General features: G+C 35.7%; 1 protein-coding gene across 5 annotated transcripts in view; it reads left to right on the top strand.

Moving 5' to 3' along the window:
* Positions 1 to 13,511, top strand: part of C8H9orf85 (chromosome 8 C9orf85 homolog) — a 60,503-nt gene that overhangs the window by 30,483 nt on the left and 16,509 nt on the right. For 2 of the 5 annotated variants that reach the window (XM_086415511.1, XM_086415513.1), the window contains exon 2: positions 4,759 to 4,865. The exons of 1 other annotated variant lie outside the window; for it this stretch is intronic. In XM_086415511.1, coding sequence (XP_086271637.1) covers positions 4,759 to 4,865 — 107 coding nt within the window. Of the gene's footprint in view, positions 1 to 4,758; positions 4,866 to 5,429; positions 5,840 to 5,940; positions 6,013 to 13,511 lie in introns of those variants that run through there. 2 more of the 5 variants (XM_086415510.1, XM_086415512.1) reach the window with 2 other exon arrangements.

The raw sequence follows: 13,511 nt of genomic DNA on the forward strand, positions 1-13,511 counted from the left end.
ATAAGAGAAAAAAAGAAAAAAAGTTGTCCTTCATTGGAATTGAAAAGGTTTTCTCTTAGAGAAACATTGTTAAGATAATGAAAATAAAAACACATAAAGCAAGCAATGAGTTAAATTACACCAAGATAAAACAATCTGACAAATATAGAATGTGGAGTATTCCCGAAGATAACATGCCTGGTATTTTCAAAAACATCAGTGTATAACTGATTCACTTTGCTGTATACCTGAAACTTACACAACATTGTAAGTCAACTATATTCCAATAAAATAAAAAAAAAATAATAATTGAAAAAAAAAAACAGTGTAGAGGATAAAAGAGGGAGATCCCGCTAGACCAAAAGACAGAGAACAAACTGAACTTGAGTACTGATTGGAGTGTGGGGCGGTGAGGGATTATTGAGGAAATTTCAATGTAGACTGGCTACATTCAATGGTATTAGTGATTTTTCATTTTTCTGAGGTGTGGTTTTCTGTATTGTGGTTAAGTAGGAGAAAGTCTTATTTCTAGAATATATATGACTGAGGTGAAGAATCTTGATACTTGCAATCACCGACTCAATGAACATGGGTTTGTGTGAACTTCGGGAATTGGTGATGGATAGGGAGGCCTGGCGTGCTGCAGTTCATGGGGTCGAAAAGAGTTGGACACGACTGAGTGACTGAACTGAACACTTGAAAAGTGAATAGGTAAGATGGAAAGTGTTAACAGTTGTCTCTAGATAACATATGTGATCATGCGTTAGTATTGTTTTAATTTTTTCTGCATGTTTGAATTTTTTTGTAATAGAGATGAGGGTATTTAGAACTCGTTTGGGAGGATGTATTCTTTGAAGATGGCCTTATGATTTGCAGTGCATTTCTACAGATCTTATGAATATCAGATATCTGTATTTACATTGCGTACCTGAAAAATACTTGTAAAGAACCCGCCTGCAATGTGGGAGACCTGGGTTCAATCCCTGGGTTGGGAAGATCCCCTGGAGAAGGAAACAGCTACCCACAGCAGTATTCTGTCCTAGAGAATTCCATGGACTATATAGTCCATGGGGTCCCAAAGAGTTGGGCATGCCTGAGTGACTTCACTTTCACTTTCACCTGAAAATAACTTTTTACTAGACTGCACTATATAACACTGTCTACTTGAGCACTAGGATAGAAAACAGCTCTGTGAAATGCTTTGTAGTGTAAGGATGCTTTTCGAGAGCATTGTTTACTGTATCATATGGTGTTGTCTCTGGGAAAATGAAACTTCAGATTTTAATAATAAGAAAAGATGTGCTGCTTCTGAGAAACTGGATTTTTGGCACGTTACAGATCTTGAGTCAGGTAAGTGAGCAAAACATTTTTTGTGGCTACTGGAAAATTCACATCTCACTGTGGCCTATACCAGCAGGTGCACTTCCCAGCTGTACTTCTGGCTGCTCTGTGATTTTCCCTCCCAACTCTAGTTTTTCCCTTAATCTGATTCCCTCATCTGTTTTTTGGTTATATTTATTTTGTAAGATGCTTTATGTCCAACAATAGTCTAGCCATATTAAAAGGATTTAAGAAAATAACAGGTAATAATTTGGAAGTCACAGACCCAAATACTGATTTTGACACTTATTATTATTAGTCATATAATATCTTGCTCCTAATTTCAGAGATTCTTTATCCTCTAATCAAATTTATAATAAAAGGAGTATTACTAGAAAATTTAAAAATATATACTTTTAAGTATAATTAAATATGGAGTAACACGGTTGTAGCTATATTGGCAGCAAATACCTTATTTTGGTGTAAGGCAGGGGAGAGACGAGGTCATTCTGTTCCATGGAAATGGAGATTCAACTGCAGTTAGAATTGGCATTTTTCTTGAGAATTTCATTTTTTAATTTCTTTTTTTTTCAACTAATGAAGGGAAGTAAATGTGCCGTTGTTTTATCTATAGCATTTCTGAAAGGATTATGATGTACAAAAAGTCCTAATGAAAATTATATTAGTTGCTCTTGAATGATATTTGAATTCTTCCCCTTCATACACAATAGTATCTGCCTTCTATTAAATGATACTTTATATTTTATAAAATATTCTTCAGCATCAGCATATTGATAACAGATGTTATATTTACAATTTGCTCTTGCTACCTTCTTGGGAGTTGAAGTCTTCACATCACGTAGTTCTTTTTGGTGATTAATGTTTTATATTACCACTGATGCATCGTTGGACAGCAGAATGTTTAAAAACAACACTATAAAATATGTTGTATGAGTTAATAACAGCTAAGACGGTTTTTAGGACTTTATGTATATATATGACGTAGGAGTGTCCTCTGATACATGTTTATGATATTTATTCTAACTTTAAAAGAAGTATTCATTGATAAAGGTTTTCTTTTTTTAGCTAGGATTCTTAAGTCCAGTGGAATCTTCCACTGATGATTTTTTTCCTTTAAAGATATGAGAAGTAGCTTGTTAAACTAAATTATCTTTAAAGGCTTTTATAGTTAGAAAACTAAGTTTTGATTTTATATTTGGACATGCTTAAATCTTTACCTTAGTAACCTATTATTTTCTACCATAAGGGACATGCTAAAATGAATTGCCAAAATGGGCAGGGTTAGTTGTAAACACAGTTGTGAGTAATGTAAGATTGCCAGCAGCAGCAGCAGCAGCCACCCCCTTTGCTCCAGGCAGAGTGATTCCTTAAAAACTAGGATTAAGCTTTCCTCACTTATGTCTCTGGAATTCACTTTTTCTAGTTTGCCAAAATACAGCAAAACCAAAGTACACAGTTTTCTTTCTGTAGCACTTTTAAATGAAAGTTTTATTCATTCTCATTTATTCATTCATTTCTTTCTCAATGATTTCTTAACACATGAAAATCAAGTTTAATTTTGTAGTAGTGCCTGCTGGTCATGTGAATGCTGTACAACATCTCCATTTATACCGCTTCACACGTCACTCACAGGACAAGTTCCCACAAAGACCTGTTTTGTTATACTGTCAATCTGTCGATCCACCCTAAAGAAACCAGTTTCTAAACTATGCACAGCTTTGTAAATCAAGATGAACTGGTCAGAAATTGGATACGAAGCAAGCGAGAAACCAAATAATGCTCACCAGTTAACAAGTAAAATGTGTTGTATATAATAAAATTGCAGGTAATGAAATGGTGTGCATTCTAAGAATATGCTAGCTAGAAAGTTTATGTCACATTCATACTATAATCATAAATCATCATTAGTTTATTTTTTATTATTGTTGGAGTTAGGAAAATATAAGCAGTGCTTTTGGTAAGACATTCTAGGCAACAGAGGGCAGTGAGAGTAAAAGATGAAATGGGAACCTTAGTTCCGGGTACTTCTTGGCAAACCCTGTAAGCGATAACTAGGTGCCAATGTTGATAAGAAGAGGAATTTGGTATTAGGCAGATTTCCTTCTTTCTAGCAACAATGAGCCACAGAAAAGAGGGGATATAATGGCATGCAGGATTTATTTTCCCAGGGACTCTACATCTAGATCAGGAAGAAAAGAATACCCATACACAATTCATAAGTAACAGAATATGTTTTTTACCACAGAATTAAATTCAATCATAATGTATTCACAGCTCAATTTATGGTTTTTTGAAAATACCCTTGAAATATTTTCTCTTTGAATAAATGTTTTGTTATTATTTTACCCTCTTGTTTAGAGCATTAAAGAATATCAAGCACTGTGCAGAAGTTTTGTTTTCTTTCAGATGATTTCTAAACATTGTGCTTTTAACTCAGTATTCAAATAACCTTCCAGAGAACCTTCATTTTTTGAGATGCTTTGTTTTTCTCCTTTTGAAAAATTTAGAAAAGAAGCAAAGAGAACGAGAACTTAAACTATCCTTTTTTCATTATTCCAAGAGTAGGCAAAGACCAGGCTTCCACAACCAAAACAAGTTAGAGAATTCTCAGAGTACTTAGTGAAAATATGCAGTCTAGGTCTTGAGTCAAATGAACATATTACAGAATACAAAGCTGTTGTGAGAACACATGACACATTAAAAAATTTGTCTTCCTTCTTATTTCCCAACACATTTTGAGAAGAATATTATAAGGAAAAAAAATTGTTTTCCTCATAAAGCCCGTTTTCTACCAGTCATATGCACATACTTATCTTCTGTTTTGAAGAAACCAGGTTATCAAGGTAACTTTTCTAAGACATCTTTACATGAGAATACAGAAAGATTAAATTGAATAATTATATATCTCCTTGCTTCCAGCTGCTTCTCCCTGGCTCTCCTTTCTCAAGTTGTTAAGTCTCTGCCCTCCCCTGCAGACTACAATTCAGGATTATCTAATATCTCAGTTTAATTTCTCATTTCTCAGTAGTAAGACTTGAGTTGTCAAAACAGTAGGCTTAAAATATGATTGGATTTTCTTCTGCTTTTTTTGAGATGTAGCTTATATACAGTAAAGTGCATATGTCTCAACTATATAGTTTGAATTGTAAAATGAATATGCATCAGAATCAGTGGGGATGATGTGCTTAAAATACTCCTGCCAGGAAATTAAAAAGTTCCCTAGATGATTCTGAGCTACATCCTGAGTTAAGAATCTTTGCCTTCATAAAAAGCCAAATTGATGTACATAAAAACACATAGTACACCATAAAATGTTATGCAGGTTAAATTTAGGTTGCTGTTTAAAAAAAAAAGCTTAAATTTCTCATATGCCATTTGGGGTTTGTAATGCTGATTCACTAGTGAAATTCTCAATTTGTTTTTCTGTTTCTTTTTAAGAAAATTAATGCAAAACTTCATGATGGAGTATGTCAGCGTTGTAAAGAAGTTCTTGAATGGCGTGTAAAATACAGCAAGTACAAACCACTATCAAAGCCCAAAAAATGGTAAGTTAAGTTCCTTAATTACCTCACCAGTAGTATCAGTATCATATTACTTCATTTCCTGATTTTCAAAATTGTGTCCAGATAAATATTAGGGGGAATAGAGAAAAAATTTCCATTCTTCCATGTGGACTAGAATTTCATCTTACATGCTGCATCCTGGCTTGTGAGGCAAATAGATTGTAAAGGTAGATTCATCATTCCTTTCCCCCTTCTTCCCTAAGTAAATAATACACCATTTTTGTAGCAACCTGTTCAAAAATGAGACTAGGGTTTTTATTTTGCAAGATTCTATCTCCCAATGACAAGATAATGATATTTGCTATTTAATTTACTAAATTAAATAATTTTTACCACAGGGGATCTTTAAAAGCATCTAACCTTTTAATTGGACCCATGAAGATTACTGAAATGGCTTAAATTGAGTATCATGAGTAAATCACTAGATTGATAACTTATAATTTCATTCCTTTGAAATTTTGTATCTACACAAAAAGATACTGGACTTTGTTTCTCATTTTTCTGTCCTTTACCTTCCTCTGTAATGTTGGGATTCTGTTTTATCAGCTTTGTGTATATCCTGATGCTGCCTCCTCACATCCTTTGGCTCAGGCTGAGTAAGGGCCATGCTGCTAAGTCACTTCAGTCGTGTCCAACTCTGTGTGACCCCATAGACAGCAGCCCACCAGGCTCCCCCGTCCCTGGGATTCTCCAGGCAAGAACACTGGAGTGGGTTGCCATTTCCTCCTCCAATGCATGAAAGTGAAAAGTGAATGTGAAGTTGCTCAGTCGTGTCCGACTCTTTGAGACCCCATGGACTGCAGCCTACCTGGCTCCTCCGCCCATGGGATGTTCCAGGCAAGAGTACTGGAGTGGGGTGCCATTGCCTTCTCCGGAGTAAGGGCCATATTGGAGGGTAATTATAATTAGTGCCTGAAAGAGAAAACTGATCATTTTAAAAATAAGAATTAGCATGAGTATGTGTGATATTGTTTTGACAATTATGAATTTTAATTTGATAATTTATATAGGAGCTATTTGAATGCATTTGTTCATTGTTGCTTTATTTTCCTTTTAGCTATTCAGTACTGACATCTTCCTTAAATGTATTCCCTTTTCGTTTTTGGGAGGAAATGTTAAAGTTTGGAAGGTTAGTCTAAATAATAAATATTTAGAAATAAATGAATAACCTTTGCTGTTCATTTCTTTTGAAAATTTATGTCAACTTTTTTGTGGATTTTTAGCTCAAGCTATGGGGTAATTTGTTTATTTGAGAATAACAGCTTTGAATGTTTTAATTTGGGCAATTTCGTTTGCTCAAGATGGTTCTTTTTAATACTAAATGGTTAAAAACCTCAAGTAAGGATAGACTAACTTCAGCTTTTTAGAATTTTTATTTTTGTATTGTTCTTTCAGAGCAAATTTTTAGTATTTATTTTAAGTATAGTTGACCCCTTTAAAAATAGCTCTGCATTTTTCTCTCTTCTGTTTTCTAGCCATTTCTTTGTATTCTGTAGCATTTCTTCCCCAAAGAAAACACATCTAAAGAAAATTTAAAATTTATGCTCATTGGCCCAAATTAGCAATAGGGAAATTTGGCAACTGTTTGTACTATTCAATGCTAGATTTCCATGAATAAATTAACTCTGTCCCCTACCATTGAAATTAGATGCTGATTCACAATTAACCATGTAGTTTTAGTTAACAGGCCTAACACAAAATTTGTAGTTTTTTGAATATTTTCAACAGGTCTTTTTTTTTTTTAATTTTTATAATATAAAGGTATTTTGAGATTTCATCACCAGTCTCCATTTTTCTCTTGTAGTACTATTTCCTAAAAGAATTTGAAGTATAGGTAATAAGTATCTATATAGCCATAGAGTTGTAGTAGATTCATGTTATAACAAAGGAAATCATTGAAAAATATTTGTTCCTTACCCATTATCTGTGTTTTAATCTCTTTAATTTGTGCTGCATCCTTTATGTTTATCTTCATTGAATGTGCCAGCATGTAAAAGAGCATATCAATTATACATTTTCCAGATGGTATAACTTGCTGTAGAATTTGTGAACTAAGTAATTTTACATAGCTCTGGAATTTTCACTCTTTTTGTGTATTGCTTATGGTCTTAATATTTTTATGGCTCCAGAAGAATTTGCATACTATAAATCCTAGAAAAACAAATATTTTATTCAAATATAAAGACTCAGTTAAAAATAAACGTAAAAGGAAACAGTATTAGTAGCAAGTCTTATGTTTAATTCTGGAGAACTTGTAACACAACAACCTAAGAATGATTGAATGTAGACACATGGACCCAAAGGTCAGCAGCTCTGTCCTGTCTTGGAGTCACTGGAGTTAGGGAAGCTCATGGTGATGCTGCTAGTACTGGTAGTATGTGACTCAGAGGCCTTGAGATGAGAGCTAGAGAGGAGCTGCTGTTCTGTATCACCCTGAAGCAGATGAAGTCAGCCATAGAATAGCTAACGGTGAGTGCAGAATGAAGGAGATACAATGTTGTACAAATACCAAAGTACAGGTAACAAGACTTTAAGCCTGAAGGAAGACCTCTAGTAACAAAGAAGCCCAAACTAATTCAAAACTGATAGAGCTCTTGAGAGACTTAAGAAACTGCTAGTTAAGACAAGGTCTGAACATGTTACCTAGGAAGTCAACTTGCCTGGCCTAGAGTATCATGGATTTCAGATTACATTAGAATTCTAGATTATATTAGGCATTTTAGAAAGCCTAGCTTTCAAACTCCAAACCAAGACTGAGAGTGTTCTGAAGAGTATAAATCACCTATGTATACTTTGTTGTCTCTGCATATCCTTGACCAATATTATAAGGATTTAAATCCATTGATAAAAGATGATTAAAGTAGCATAATTTATTTAAAATTTTAAATGTTTTATTCAATCTAATCATTTATAAATTAAATTTGTCCTTTGTTAAGATTTGTATAGGAAGTTTACTTTAACACTAGATGTGTCTTTGTGTAAAGATTCCTTTTCCAGCACCCTGAATATTCCATTCAGTTAAAATGTTGAGCATTGTTTCGCTTGTCTGTCTCATGCCACAGATTATGTAACCCAATGGGGTACATAAAAAAACGTTCAGCAGAACATAAAATGTAGGAGAAAGTGCTGTTTATAAGTAATAATTCTTTTAGAATGAAGTAATATTCTGAATATTGGGAAAATTAAAGCATTTTCTCCCATTTGTTTGGCATGTGAATCATCAAAAACTACGCACATCTAGCAAATATCCATCGCCTATGGGATATGATATCAAACGTTAGATTCAAGGAAAAAAAAGAGTTTGATATCTAAACTCCTCAAACTTCTTTGATTCATGGGAAGCAAAAATTGTATGGTGTTTGTAAGTGGCAGAAAATATTTTCATGTTTCTCTTTCACCTTCAGTAAGGTGATGTGCTGCAGGATTTGTATAAGCATGTTCTCCCAGTTACTGGAAACAACCCTCGACCATCTGAATAGATGTCTGAACTTGAGTTAAAAGAGGAAAGAGTTGAAAACTGTGTATTTGCTAGAAAGATGGGAGGATGGCTGTGAGGGAAAGGGGATAAAATGCATGTCACCTATTAGTAACGTGTGAACAATGGGATACTGATACAATACTACCCTTTGATAGGATAATTTTAAATGTCGTTGAGTATACAAAGCTTTAGGTCTTTATAGAAATAAAGTGAAAGGCTCATAAAGATAATGTTTAGTTTTTTATAGCTTCTCATCTCTGTAAAAGCAATGAGATAAACTGCCATCCTTGTTTTACACTCTGCTCCTTAATCAGAGGTCAGCGTAATTGTACCAGGATTTCCCTATCATTTTGGCTCATATCTTTTGATTTTAAAGCAAGAAATTGCTACTCCCTGGTGGAGGGCTGTTGTGGTGCTGCAACAGACTTCTCCCTTGACACCTGAATAGTATAATCATTATTAAGATTACTATTAGATGTAAGAATTGTGGTTCAGAACAGGACTAAATCTTTTTGTATAAAGCCTCATCTTTCAAGAGGAATTCCCTGGTGGTCCAGTGGTTAGAATTCTGCACTTTCACTGCCCAGGGCATGGCTTCAATCCCTGGTTAAGGAATTAAGATTCTGCGAGCTGCAAGGTATGGCCGGGAAAAAACAAGCAAAAAAATCTCATTTTTCAAGTGTCCTGTTTTTAACTTTTGGAAAATAAAAACCCAAAGATAAATTAAAACCATTTGTAACCATTCCCAGTCAGTCCCAGGCCATTTATGAACACTGTAAATAATTTTAGGTGTAGAGCTGAAAGTTACTGGAAAAGCAAGAAATCTTAAAAATGATTTGTATAATCACTTATACGAAGTGATTTGTCTAAGTCTTAAAGAAGAAGGAATCTTGATATTCTTCACTTAAAACTCATTTATAGACATTTATATTATTTTCCAGGTACTAGAAATACAGATGGTTAAAAACTGCCCCCTTCCTCAAGCAATCTAAGGAAATGAACTCTTACATATACTCCTTTCTTTTTTTTAATTCTGGGCTCAGAGGGATTAAATGTCTACCCAAGATAAGAAAGTAAAGCAGATGGAGTTAAGATTCAAATGCAAATTGTCCTATTTCAAAGCCCCCTGTTTCTACTCTCCCACAGTGAATTCTCAGTATTTTATTATTCACTTAAAAAGTCCGTTTCCCTTCTTCACCTGAGCCTAATATTAAATTTAATAGAAGTCATCTATGTTGTTTATGGAAGTTTCCAATTTCTGAGTCCAACATATATAGCCCTGCTTTTTTTTTTTTTGAAATAACATGTATCTATAGACAATAGATTTTACTTTGAGGTCCTGAAATGCCTAAGTTGTTACCTAGAAACTTCTTATGCCTTTTGTTTCAGGTAACCAAGCAACCTTTTTCTCCTGTTAATTTCAAAATGTGGCATGCTAATACCTACATTTGTGTTAAAATCTCTATCCTGCTTTCTTTTCTCTTTCTACCCATTAAAAAACAAATCACCAGTGTATGTAGTAATAGCTCATGTTTATCATTGCCATGGTGTTAGAAGAGAAAGGAGAAGCTAGTGTAAAATAGCAACAGGCCACAAACAGATTAGAGTCTGGGAGGGGAGGGTTTTGCCTCCCAGGGAACTTTTGGCGAGGTCTGGAGATATTTTTGGTTGTCACGACCAGACCATCTGTGAGGGATGCTACTGGTATGTAATAGGTAGAGGCCAGGTATAGGCTTAGCATCCTACAGTGTACAGAACAGCCCCCACAACAAAGATACATCCAGCCTGACATGTCAGTAGTGTCTTGGTTGTTGCATACAAAATAGATAGATACTCACAGGGTCGAGCCACTGAAACTTCATGTGTATTTTAGTTCAGTGGTTTTCAAATTTTTCAGCTGTAGAATTTTTGAATAAAACAAAAGCTTACGCCAGAGTCTATAGAATATGATAGGCCAAAGTGGAACTGTCCTGAATGAAGAGAGGGGAGTCAAGACCTTATGTGCCATAAGAAGAATGTTGATTGAAAGTAGATTTCATCCTAAAAATATTTCAAGTAAAGAGGAGAACTGGTACAACATATCTTAGAACCACACTGCTGTGGGGATGTCTGGACAAGTAGTTTCAGGACATGTGAGTACTTTATGCTTAAAACACTGCTACAGAGTCACTCTTCCTGGTCCTCACATTCAGCTATTGTACTCCTTGATAATTTTGAAGGGTATTGCCTCTTAATTTTTATCTCCACAGACCGCCCTGGTACAACCCTTATGTCTTCATACTTTATTGCATTAAATAAATGCATTGTCCTCTGTCTCACCTCTATTCCCTTGCTCCAGATGAATAAAATAGTGTTTTCAAAAGGTTTACTTCACATAAATATTTCAAGGGCCTTGTGGGGGAAGAGTTAGGTCTCCAGTAGCAGAGAGCTAAATTTTATATGTTTACTGTTTTATGTTATATTGGAGCATAGCCAGTTAACAGTGTTGTAATAGTTTCAGGTGGACAGCAAAAGGACTCAGCCATACATGTAAATGTGTCTGTTCTCTCCCAAATTCCATCTGTTCCAGGCTGCCACTCAACACTAAGTAGAGTTCCCTGTGCTATACAGTATTAACTTCTTTATTTTTAAAGGGAAGAAGTATCATACTCTTAAAATTCTGTCTTAATAAAGAGTACCACTGCCCTCATTTTCCAAAAAAAGCAAATTAATGCAAAAAGAAAGCACCAGGTATATCCACCAGCTAACGGTTAAATCATGACAGTACCTAGCACTCATTCTTTGGTGCTAAATTATTACATTTGTCCATCAGCTGGCATTTATTACTTGCATTTTTTCATTGAGCATACACCATAACATGAATCTCCTTTAACCAGTTATAAGCATATTTTAGATAGATAGATTCCATTTGTAAGTATCCCAAGTTGTACTTGCTTTCAGTGCTTAGAAACTGAGCATATTATTTAGTTCACCATGAGGTACCTGAAAAATAATGTTTGCAGTATGCAGTGGTCAGTCCAAATTGAGCCCTTATTCCTCCATATAATCTGAATTTATAGTATCTGAGTGAAGATCCATTATTTAGGTGGCTAATTCTACAATCCACAAGTTTTAAAACATTTTGCCTTGCCTCTCTTGATGTATTGTAAAACTAAGCACACTTATCAGTTCTTTCTATTCCAGAAGCATAGCTTCTGTTATTAAAATAAACCTTTGACAAGTCTCTGAGCCATCATTGGCATAAAGCTATAATGCATGCAAGGAAGAAATAGATTCAGGGGCTTCCTTGGTGGTTCAGTGGTAAAGAATCAACCTGCCAACGCAGGAGACACAGGTTTGATCCCTGGTTGGGGAGGATCCCCACATACTGTGGAGCAAATAAGCCCTTGTGCCACAGCTACTGAACCTGTGCTTTAAAGCCTGGGAACTGCAGCTGCTGAGTCCAGGTGCCTCAACAACTGAAGCCCAAGTGCTCTAGAGCCCAGGAGCCACAATTTGATTGTATAATCAGATTTTCCTTATTTAACCTCCAAAAACCAAGAAACCTGCTGTGGATTTGAAAGATAATTTAGCAAAATTTGTATGTTACTTTGGGGCTTCCCCCGGTGGCTCCGTGGTAAAGAATCCACCTGCCCATGCAGGAGACACAGGAGATGTGGGTTTGATCCCTTTGTTTGGAAAATCCCCTGGAGAAGGAAATGACAAGACCCTCTCCAGTATTCTTGCCTGGGAAATCCCATGGACAGAGGAGTCTGGCAGTCTGTGAGGTTGCAAAGAGTTGGATACGGTTGAGCAACTGAGCACACACACACATTTGTGGGTGTTAGAAACAAAATTCTCTTGAGGAAGAGTCCATGGTAATGATGGAGAATATTACCCCAAGTGTAGTTCTTTTCTGACAAAGAAATGGGATTGCTAGGGATAACAGACAAGAAATTTGGTTCAGTTTGCAGTTATTTTGAATAGCAACTTCACTGTATAAGACACTGCTATGTATTACAGAAAATACGAAAATGAATCTCTGATACTAAGAAATTCCTAACCTGTTAGGGGAAGTGGGCCTACAGATAACTCATCGAAAGATTGCAAGTGCTAGGTGTAAGTAAAAGGAGACAGAGACCAAAAGGATGCAAGTTAAGACTGCTGAGGAGTAATAAAATGAAAACAGGAGAGATAAATCTAGAAAAGGTAGTGCTGTAAACAGTGAAGAAAATGGCACCCCACTCCAGTACTCTTGCCTGGAAAATCCCATGGACGGAGAAGCCTGGTAGGCTACAGTTCATGGGGTCACAAAGAGTCCGACAAGACTAAGCGACTTCACTTTCACTTTTCACTTTCATGCATTGGAGAAGGAAATGGCAACCCACTCCAGTGTTCTTGCCTGGAGAGTTCCAGGGACGGAGGAGCCTGGTGGGCTGTCATCTATGGGGTCGCACAGAGTCGGACACGACTGAAGCAACTTAGCAGCAGCAGCAGCTGTAAACAGTGTTTACTGGAAACACTATGAGGAAGGCAACAGGGAATGGAGGGAAAATGGACAAGAACCCCCTGTTCTCTTTGACGCACATGCAGGTACTTACGAACTGTCTATATGTCTTGTTTTGGAGTCTACATAAGTGGCCATTTGTTCATTTATTTGCTCTATGTTGCCTGTCAAAAGAAGATATGCTTTGCATCTACATTTAATGAAGAGAAAACAAGATAGGATTTTGGTTTAGTCATTGGATTTCTAGCTTTAAAAAGTGTGTTGATTAGTATTTCTTTGATTTTTTAAATAAAAATAAACATTGTTATATACTACGAGATGATCCTCTACTTCTGCTTCATTGACTACACCAAAGCCTCTGACTGTGCAGATCACAGCAAACTATGGGGAATTCGTAAAGAGGAATATCAGACCACCTAACCTGCCTCCTGAGAAACCTATATGCAGATTAAGAAGTAACAGTTAGAACCAGACATGGAACAACAGACTGGTTCAAAATTGGGAAAGGATTATGTCAAGTCTGTGTATTGTCAGCCTGCTTATTTAACTTATATGCAGAGTACATCATGTGAAATGCTGGGCTGGATGAAAATCACAAGCAAGAATCAAGATTGCTGGGAGAAAAATCAACAACCTGAGATATGCAGATGATATCACTCTAATG

The sequence above is a fragment of the Bos grunniens genome, chromosome 8, assembly GCF_055505025.1.
Source record: "Bos grunniens cultivar Pamir isolate PY7600 chromosome 8, Bosgru_T2T1.0, whole genome shotgun sequence".
Classification (NCBI taxonomy): Eukaryota; Metazoa; Chordata; class Mammalia; order Artiodactyla; family Bovidae; genus Bos; species Bos grunniens.